Source organism: Engystomops pustulosus, chromosome 10 (genome assembly GCF_040894005.1).
Source record: "Engystomops pustulosus chromosome 10, aEngPut4.maternal, whole genome shotgun sequence".
NCBI classification, from domain to species: domain Eukaryota; kingdom Metazoa; phylum Chordata; class Amphibia; order Anura; family Leptodactylidae; genus Engystomops; species Engystomops pustulosus.
In genome coordinates, this window is record NC_092420.1 from 41079888 (window position 1) to 41090853 (window position 10966).

Consider the following 10966-nt stretch of genomic DNA (forward strand, 5'->3'; position numbering starts at 1 on the left):
CTGTATTCATGATGATATTATATACATTAATTTGATTACATCCAGCGGTTTCCTTCAGATTACCGTCGTCAAGGAGATATTAATCGTGAATTTATAAGATTGGTTTAACTATAGGATAATTACAAACTTTGTTTAACCGGTTCGCGACCACCCGCCGTGTATTCACGGGCTGAGCCCTCTCCATAGCCGGTAAGTCTTTGCTGCATATTGCAGCAAAGGCTTACCAGTAACACCCGCGATCGGTGCTAGCACCGATCGCGGGTGTTTTCGCAGCGATGGCTGCCGGCAAAGCTGCCGGCAGCCTCAAAAAGATAGCGGTGCATGGGCCGCCATCTTACGCCGCCATCTTACCTGGGATCGCCGCTCCCCGTGACGTCATCGGGGGGGCGGCGATCTGTCTCCATGGTAGCCTCGGGTCTTCCGAAGACCCGAGGCTATTTCGTTTTAACCCCTTCATTACAATGTGCTGATAGCACATTGTAATGAATGAGGAGGAAAATCCCCATATACTGCCATACTGTAGTATGGCAGTATATGATAGGATCGATCAGACAACCTAGGGTTAAAGTACCCCAGGGAGTCGGAAAAATAGTATAAATAAAAGTAAAAAAAGTTTAAAAAAGAAAATTATAATAAAAAACCCTAAAATTTCAAATCACCCCCCTTTCCCTAGAACTGACATTAATATAAATAAACAGTAAAAATCATAAACACATCAGGTATCGACGCGTCTGAAAATGCCCGATCTATCAAAATATGATAACGGTTTTTCAATGCGTTTAATCCCGTAACGGCAAATAGTGCCCAAAGTCGAAAATGGCACTTTTTTGCCATTTTGAAAAATATAAAAAAATCTATAAAAAGTGATCAAAAGGTCGTACAGTCCTAAAAATGATATCATTGGAAATATGATCAAATTTCGCAAAAAATGACACCACCCACAGCTCTGTACACCAAAGTATAAAAAAGTTATTAGCGCCAGAAGTTGGCAAAATAAAAAAAATTATTTTTGTACAGGAGGTTTTAATTTTTGTAAATGTATGAAAACATTATAAAACCTATACAAATTTGGTATCCGCTTAATCGTACCGACCCAAAGAATAAAGTAGACATGTCATTTGGGGCGCTCAGTGAAAGATGTAATATCCAAGCCAACAAGAAAATGGCGCAAATGCGTTTTTTCACCATTTTCACTGCATTTGGAATTTTTTTCCTGCTTCCGAGTACATGGCATAAAATAATAAATACCATCACTAAGAAGTGCAATTTGTTACGCAGAAAACAAGCCATCACACAGCTCTTTACGTGTAAAAATAAAAAAGTTATAGATTTTTGAAGGTGGGGAGTGAAAAATGGACATGAAAAAACAGGAAAGGGCCCAATCCTTAATCGGTTAAATATATGACAATTGGCATCTATTGAAGTGTCCAGGCAGCTTTTATGACATCCTGGAGCTTTTACAGCCTGATAACCTCTGAACTGAAGACTGGTCTGTTCAGACCCCAAAAGACATTTGGTCTCCCTACACCCCCCCCCCCCTCTTCTGCATCAGGATTTAGAAACAAAAAACTGTTTAAATATTCCTGGACTCTCCCCTCTCATTAAAACTTTGCCCAATCCTGAATGACCCTGTGGACTAATTAATGAATGGGAGGTTCTGAAACCTGAACTAAGCCGAGATCTTATAAAACAATAGGAGATACAGGAAATCGGGTTCACATTTTGGGGGCTGCTTGACAAGCTGAGTGTGTTCCTTATTTCTCCCACCTCCAGCGAATCCGGATTTACTTTAGGGTGTAGGTTTCTGTTATTTTTCTCCGTTTTTATTTTATAACTGTTTTGCCGTGTTGTGTGCCCTTTTATTTTGTAATTCTTTTGTGTTTAACACCTTTTTTTTTAATGCACTGAACAACTTTTTGTAATTGAAGATTTTCACTAATTTTGGTCCCTGTATGCTCTGCGAACTCATAGTCTTGTAAAGTGTGGTTAGATGTGTGACTGCTAGAGTGCTGAGTGAGCATGTCTAGTGGTGTGACAAGGTGACGGCTTGAGAAGCAAGAGTTAATGTAGAGTGGGATACTTATTGGTCCCAGTATAAATGCAATTAGTGGTGGCAGCGGGTCTGGTGCTGGAGCTGTATGAGGTGCGATCTATGCTCAATTTGTGTCCTGAGTGAAAGGTGAGCGCAAGTTTGAGTAGGCTAAATTCATAGTATCATAGTATATAAGGCTGGAAAAAGACGCAAGTCCATCAAGTCCAACCTTTAAGAATTAAATAAATGTTTTATCCCCATAACCCGTGATATTTTTTCTCTCCAGAAAGGCATCCAGGCCTCTCTTGAACATGTACATGTACATAGAGTCTGCCATAACAACCTCCTGCGGCAGAGAGTTCCATAGTCTCACTGCTCGTACAGTAAAGAACCTTTGTCTATGTTGATGGTAAAATCGCCTCTCCTCTAGGCGTAGAGGATGCCCCCTTGTCCTGGTCACAGGCCTAGGTATAAAAAGATCTTTGGAGAGATCCTTGTACTGTCCGTTCAGGTATTTGTACATTGTAATGAGGTCTCCTCTCAGTCGTCTTTTTTCTAAACTGAATAATCCCAAATTTTGTAATCTGCCAGTGTATTCTAATCCCTCCATTCCCCTAATAATCCTGGTTGCTCTCCTCTGCACCCGTTCCAGCTCTACTATATCCTTTTCATACACTGGTACCCAAAACTGTACACAATATTCCATGTGTGGTCTGACCAGGGATTTGTATAAGGGCAAAACTATGTCTTTATCATGAGAATCTATTCCTCTCTTGATACATCCCATAATTATATTTGCTTTAGCAGCAGCCGCCTGGCTCTGGTCACTAAAATTAAGTTTACCATCCACCAATACCCCCAAGTCCTTTTCAGCTCCAGTTTTACTAAGTAATTGACCGTTTAGAACATAATTATACTTTTTGTTTCCATGGCCCAAGTGCATAACTTTACATTTATCTACATTAAACCTCATCAACCATTTCTCTGCCCACTCCTCAAGCTTCCACAAATCCCTCTGTAATGCTAAACTATCGACCTCAGTATTTATTACTTTACACAGCTTAGTATCATCTGCAAATATTGAAACTTGACTGTGTAAACCCACTACAAGGTCAGTAATAAAAATATTAAAAAGAAGTGGCCCCAATACTGACCCCTGTGGCACTCCACTGGTAACATCAACCCAATCTGAGAATGTGCCATTAATGACCACCCTCTGTTTTCTATCACTAAGCCAATTACTTACCCAAATACACAGATTTTCTCCTATTCCCAGCAGTCTCATTTTATATACCAACCTTTTATGTGGAACGGTGTCAAATGCCTTTGAAAAGTCCAGATATACAACATCCACAGCGTCCCCCAGATCCAGTCTAGAACTTACCTCCTCGTAGAAACCAATCAGATTAGTCTGACAGGACCGATCTCTCATAAACCCATGCTGACGCTGGGTTATAAGGTTGTGCACAGTGAGATACTCCAGGATAGCATCTCTAACAAACCCCTCAAATATTTTCCCCACCACAGCAGTTAGACTCATGGGTCTGTAGTTTCCAGGATCGCCATTTGATCCTTTTTTGTATATTGGTACCACATTTGCTATGCGCCAGTCCTGTGGAACATAACCAGAATCTTCAAATATTAAAAATAACGGTCTGTCTATCACCGTACATAATTCATGCAGAACCCGGGGGTGTATGCCATCTGGCCCCGGTGATTTATCTATCTTAGTGGTTGTGAGGCGGCGCCGTACCTCTTCCTGGGTTAAACTGTTGACCTTCCAAAAAGAATTTACATTATTCCTCATTGTGTCTTCCACCAGGGGATTTTCCTGGGTAAAGACAGTTGAGAAGGCGACATTCAGTAGATTGGCCCTTTCCTCATCTCCTTCCACCATGACCCCCATGTTATTTCTAAGGGGACCCACACTCTCTGTTTTTAGTTTCTTATCATTTATATACTTGGAAAATAATTTGGGATTATTTTTGCTCTCCCTGGCAATATTTCTCTCAGTCTCTATTTTTGCGGCCTTTATCTGCTTTTTACAGGATTTATTTTTCTCTCTATAATCGAGTAATGCCTCATTGCTACCTTCACGTTTTAACACCTTAAACGCCTTATCTTTCTCGCTTATTGCTTTCCTTACAAGACTAGTTAGCCACATAGGCTTTTATGCTTTTTCCCATACGGTATGTGTTTCTCACAGGATTTTTTCAGAATATATGAGAAAAAGTCCCATTTTTGGAGGGGGCTTTTGTCTTTGAGAACATTATCCCAGTCTATGCCTTTAAGGTCTTCCCTTAGTTGCTGAAAATTTGCCCTCCTGAAGTTTAGAGTGTTGGTTGCCCCTTCACTAACGCTCTTAGTAAAGCGTAATACAAAATCAATGATATTATGATCACTATTCCCCAGGTTCCCCCCAACCTGTAGTTTTGATACCCTATCAGGTATGTTGGTAAGGATAAGGTCCAGCAGTGCCCCCCCTCTTGTTGGCTCCAGGACTAGTTGCGACAGGTAATTGTCTTTTGTTGTTGACAAGAACCTGCTACCTTTGAAGGACCTGCAGGTTTCTGCCCCCCAGTCAATATCTGGGTAATTGAAGTCCCCCATGATAAGTACTTCACCATGCTTTGAAGCCGCATCCATTTCACTTAATCAGCATTTCCTCTGCTGCTTCATTTATTGGGAGCCTTATAACAAACCCTCCCCTTATCTCCACCCATAGGGACTCCACATTTGCATTTGCGTTACTGATGTCATCTTGCAAGACAGGCTTGAGGCAATAATTCACATTTAAACAAACCCCTCCCCCTTTTTTATTTATACGATCCTTTCTAAAAAGACTATAACCATCTATAGTAACAGCCCAGTCATAGCTACTGTCCAGCCATGTCTCGCTGATACCCAATATATCATATTTCCGCTCCAACATCAAGAGTTCCAGTTCCTCCATTTTGTTTGTGAGGCTTCTGGCATTTGTGTACATACGCTTTATATGGTTTTCCCTGTCCGTATTCCTTTTGTTCTTATTCCCCAATCTCATTCCAGCCCCCCTTCCTCCCCCATGGACTATGACTCTTCCCAGCTCTCTATGTACACTGTCTATTTGCCCTGTACAAGTGTAGTTGCCCTCCCCCCAGGTCTCTAGTTTAAACACTCCTCCAACCTTCTAGCCATTTTTTCCCCCAAAACAGCTGCACCCTCCCCATTGAGGTGCAGCCCATCCCTACTGTAGAGCCTGTAGCCGCCAGAAAAGTCAGCCCAGTTCTCCATGAACCCAAAACCCTCCTTCCTACACCAACTTTTGAGCCACTTATTTACCTCCCTGATCTCCCGCTGCCTTTCTGGTGTGGCACGTGGTACAGGCAGTATTTCAGAGAAAACTACCTTTTAGGTCCTTGCCCTGAGCTTATGGCCTAAATCCCTTCAATCATTTTTATTCAACTTCCACCTACCTCTTACTTTGTCATTAGTGCCAATGTGGACCATGACCGCTGGTTCCTCTCCAGCCCCTCCCAGTAATCTGTCAACGTGATCCGCAACATGCCGTTCGGTATGCACAGTCTTTGTGACAGATTGCCCTGTGTGTTCCCCTAATAATCGAATCTCCCACTACCAGCACCTGTCTGACCTTGCCTGTGCTCCCATTACCCTTCTTACTGGAGCAGACAGTCCCCTGGTTGCTAGAGGCCACGTCTTGCTGCAGCATTGCTACCCCAGAGCTGATATCCCCCTCATCCGCCAGCCTGGCAAACTTATTGGGGTGCACCAGATCAGGACTAGACTCCCTACAACTCTTCCCTCTACCCCGCCTTCTACATGTTACCCAACTAGCTGCCCCCTCACTCTGCACCTCCATACTTCCCTCCCCACACCCATCTTCCCCAGAGTGTTTGTGCTCCAGGAGCAGCAAACTTCGCTCCATATTGTCAATTGCCCGCAGCCTTGAAACTTGCTCATTTAGATCCAGAATCTGGGCTTCCAGATGAGCAATTTTCACACATCCCACACAGCAGTATTCCCCCTCGAACGGCTGTTAATAATAATAATAATTCTTTATTTATATAGCGCACACAGATTACGCAGAGCTGCACAGGCATGTCAAATTGGTCCCTGTCCCCATGGGGCTCACAATCTAAACAACCTAACAGTATGTTTTGAAGTGTGGGAGGAAACCGGAGTACCCGGAGGAAACCCACGCAAACACGGAGAGAACATACAAACTCTTTGCAGATGTTGACCTGGGTGGGATTCGAACCCAGGACCCCAGTGCTGTTCAAGGAAAGCATACATGGCACAGGATGTACACTGTGTAGCAATGCCACTTATGGAGTCCATTGTTCTAATGGGGATTACAATAGAAATATGCACGGAAAGAAGAATTTACAGTCAAAGTAACACAAAATACAGCAGTTACCTGCTAAAGCCCCTCAAACTTAAGTCCCTTAAATGTAAGTCACACTTAAGACACTGCACACACTTCACATCAATGCACACTCGCCACCAAGCTCCCACACTCGCTTTTCTGATGCTTTTTTTTTTAAAGGTCATCTGCCACAAAAATCTGCAGAGCTCACTGCAACAAGATCTGGCTGCAAACCCGTACAGTTGCACCCCACGTCACGTGACGAGGCGGCGGCGTCCTCGCCGTGACAACCATATATACTCTAATATAAACTGACCCAAATATAATCTGAAGCCCCTAATGTTGCCACAAAAAACTGGGGAAACCTATTGACTCAAGTATAAGCCTAGGGTGGGAAATTCATTGGTCACAGCCAGTATATGACTGGTCATTCCCCTCTCCCCACCCTAGTATATAGCCATCTAGCCCCTGCACTCAGTAGATAGCCAGCCCCCAAATACTAAAGAAAAAAACCCTCACCTTTCCGGCGCCTCCCACAGGTCTTCTCTTCTTCGCTCAGACAGCTGCCATCACGATCTGTGCCCTCAAGAACGTGTGCATTACTTTTCCCTTCAGGTCCTAGAGAATAAGACTCCCGGAGGCTGAAGAACCTGATGATGTCATGATCACATGACCAGCAGGGGAAAGTAATGCACAGAGCTGCACGAGTGAGGTGAGGAGTAAACATAACCGCAGCTAAGAGAAAGGGGAGAAAGTGGGGTGAGCTCATTACTTGCTCAGGGGGAGCTGTGGGGGGCACAGTACTTGGGGAGGGGGCGACTGTGTGGGGACATTGCTGGGGGGCTGTTTAGGGCACATTTCTTGGAGCGTGTTCACACGTGGGACTAGGACAGGCCTCGGTTTGATCTTGTATGTTTTCCAGTGCAACACCTGTGATCGGTAACAAGCACCTGGTTTTGTTTAAATGTAATACAAACGTGTGAACTCAGCCTTTTTTTTTCATAGTATATAAGGCTGGAAGGAGACGCAAGTCCATCAAGTCCAACCTTCAAGAATTAAATAAATGTTTTATACCCATAACCCGTGATATTTTTTCTCTCCAGAAAGTCATCCAGGCCTCTCTTGAACATGTACATAGAGTCGGCCATAACAACCTCCTGCGGCAGAGAGTTCCATAGTCTCACTGCTCTTACAGTAAAGAACCTTTGTCTATGGTGATGGTAAAATCGCCTCTCCTCTAGGCGTAGAGGATGCCCCCTTGTCCTGGTCACAGGCCTAGGTATAAAAAGATCTTTGGAGAGATCCTTGTACTGTCCGTTCAGGTATTTGTACATTGTAATGAGGTCTCCCCTCAGTCGTCTTTTTTCTAAACTGAATAATCCCAAATTTTGTAATCTGTCAGTGTATTCTAATCCCCCCATTCCCCTAATAATCCTGGTTGCTCTCCTCTGCACCCGTTCCAGCTCTATTATATCCTTTTTATACACTGGTGCCCAAAACTGTACACAATATTCCATGTGTGGTCTGACCAGGGATTTGTATAAGGGCAAAACTATGTCTTTATCATGAGAATCTATTCCTCTCTTGATACATCCCATTATTTTATTTGCTTTAGCAGCAGCCGCCTGGCTCTGGTCACTAAAATTAAGTTTACCATCCACCAATACGCCCAAGTCCTTTTCAGCTTCAGTTTTACTAAGTAATTGACCGTTTAGAACATAATTATACTTTTTGTTTCCATGGCCCAAGTGCATAACTTTACATTTATCTACATTAAACCTCATCAACCATTTCTCTGCCCATCCCTCAAGCTTCCACAAATCCCTCTGTAATGCTAAACTATCGACCTCAGTATTTATTACTTTACACAGCTTAGTATCATCTGCAAATATTGAAACTTGACTGTGTAAACCCACTACAAGGTCATTAATAAAAATATTAAAAAGAAGTGGCCCCAATACTGACCCCTGTGGCACTCCACTGGTAACATCAACCCAATCTGAGAATGTGCCATTAATGACCACCCTCTGTTTTCTATCACTAAGCCAATTACTTACCCAGATACACAGATTTTCTCCTATTCCCAGCAGTCTCATTTTATATACCAACCTTTTATGTGGCACGGTGTCAAATGCCTTTGAGAAGTCCAGATATACAACATCCACAGCGTCCCCCAGATCCAGTCTTGAACTTACCTCCTCGTAGAAACCAATCAGATTAGTCTGACAGGACCGATCTCTCATAAACCCATGCTGACGCTGGGTTATAAGGTTGTGCACAGTGAGATACTCCAGGATAGCATCTCTAATAAACCCCTCAAATATTTTCCCCACCACAGCAGTTAGACTTACGGGTCTGTAGTTTCCAGGATCGCTATTTGATCCTTTTTTGTATATTGGTACCACATTTGCTATGCGCCATTCCTGTGGAACATAACCAGTCCTCAGTGAATCTTCAAATATTAAAAATAACGGTCTGTCTATCACCGTACATAATTCATGCAGAACCCGGGGGTGTATGCCATCTGGCCCCGGTGATTTATCTATCTTAGTGGTTGCGAGGCGGCGCCGTACCTCTTCCTGGGTTAAACTGTTGACATTATAAAAAGAATTAACATTATTCCTCATTGTGTCTTCCACCAGGGGATTTTCCTGGGTAAAGACAGTTGAGAAGGCGACATTCAGTAGATTGGCCCTTTCCTCGTCTCCTTCCACCATGACCCCCATGTTATTTCTAAGGGGACCCACACTCTCTGTTTTTAGTTTCTTATCATTTATATACTTGAAAAATAATTTGGGATTATTTTTGCTCTCCCTGGCAATATTTCTCTCAGTCTCTATTTTTGCGGCCTTTATCTGCTTTTTACAGGATTTATTTTTCTCTCTATAATCCTGTAATGCCTCATCGCTACCTTCACGTTTTAGCACCTTAAACGCTTTATCTTTCTCGCTTATTGCTTTCCTTACAAGACTAGTTAGCCACATAGGGTTTTTCTTGTTCCTTTTATGCTTTTTCCCATAAGGTATGTGTTTCTCACAGGACTTTTTCAGAATATATGAGAAAAAGTCCCATTTTTGGGGGGGGCTTTTGTCCTTGAGAGCATTATCCCAGTCTATGCCTTTAAGGTCTTCCCTTAGTTGCTGAAAATTTGCCCTCCTGAAGTTTAGAGTGTTGGTTGCCCCTTCACTAACGCTCTTAGTAAAGCGTAATACAAAATCAATGATATTATGATCACTATTCCCCAGGTTCCCCCCAACCTGTAGTTTTGATATCCTATCAGGTCTGTTGGTAAGGATAAGGTCCAGCAGTGCCCCCCCTCTTGTTGGCTCCAGGACTAGTTGCGACAGGTAATTGTCTTTTGTTGTTGACAAGAACCTGCTACCTTTGAAGGACCTGCAGGTTTCTGCCCCCCAGTCAATATCTGGGTAATTGAAGTCCCCCATGATAAGTACTTCACCATGCTTTGAAGCCGCATCCATTTCACTTATCAGCATTTCCTCTGCTGCCTCCATTATATTTGGAGCCTTATAACAAACCCCTAGTAATATTTTATTTTTATTTTTCCCTCCTCTTATCTCCACCCATAGGGACTCCACATTTGCGTTACTGATGTCATCTCGCAGGACGGGCTTGAGGCAAGAATTCACATATAAACAAACCCCTCCCCCTTTTTTATTTATACGATCCTTTCTAAAAAGACTATAACCATCTATAGTAACAGCCCAGTCATAGCTACTGTCCAGCCATGTCTCGCTGATACCCACTATATCATATTTCCGTTCCAACATCAAGAGTTCCAGTTCCTCCATTTTGTTTGTGAGGCTTCTGGCATTTGTGTACATACACTTTATATGGTTTTCCCTGTCCGTATTCCTTTTGTCCTTATTCCCCAATCTTACAGTATTTAGGGGGAATTGTTAGTGGCAGCAGCAGGATAATGCTGTCAGGGAACCAAGATATAGGGACAATGAGGAACATAAGACGTGGTGATGCCTAATGGAGAAGATGGAGGACACATCACTGGATGGCACTGGATGTAACAAGTAGGGATTTTCCTGTGTTTCTGTAGCTGTATACACACACTCAGTAAATTTGTTATTGGCAGAACCAAATGTGAGGGGAGTGGGCATTACTTAAAGTGCGATACTCATGCATTGGGGCCTGTGCCCCAGATCTTTTACCACCCTAACAATGCCCCTGCTACAGACCATCAGAGCAATCCTTTTGCCTTGCATCTTCCAACAATACTTTATTCTACATCTATTGTAAACCAAGCATACATGGGAGAAGAAAAAAAACCCTCCAAACTACACGTCAAAAGTTTTTTTATTTACACAAAGCTTGACATTTTAGGCAGCAGTTCACCCCTCCCAGCCTTTTCCACCAGGTTGTTGTGGCATCTTAAAACCCACAAGACCAGCCACTTCTTCAAATGAATTCTCCCCTTTGCCATGATACTCTTCATGAAAGATGAGGTGGTTCCTGACACTTTCCAGAAGACATAAGTATGTAGAAGCTTGGAAATGTAGTTCCTGTTGGGCTAAACACAGCTTCTCACTTGTTACCTG

The 10966-nt window shown here is 43.0% G+C and overlaps 1 protein-coding gene across 1 annotated transcript in view; it reads right to left on the bottom strand.

Annotated features, from left to right (window-relative positions):
• Nucleotides 1–10706: 10706 nt before the first annotated feature.
• FMC1 (formation of mitochondrial complex V assembly factor 1 homolog) overlaps nucleotides 10707–10966 on the bottom strand; it is a 34317-nt gene continuing 34057 nt past the window's right edge. Inside the window, exon 2 of the mRNA XM_072126885.1 lies at nucleotides 10707–10963. Within this exon, the coding sequence (XP_071982986.1) occupies nucleotides 10760–10963 (204 nt within the window). The 3' untranslated portion in view covers nucleotides 10707–10759. The remainder of the gene's footprint in view (nucleotides 10964–10966) is intronic.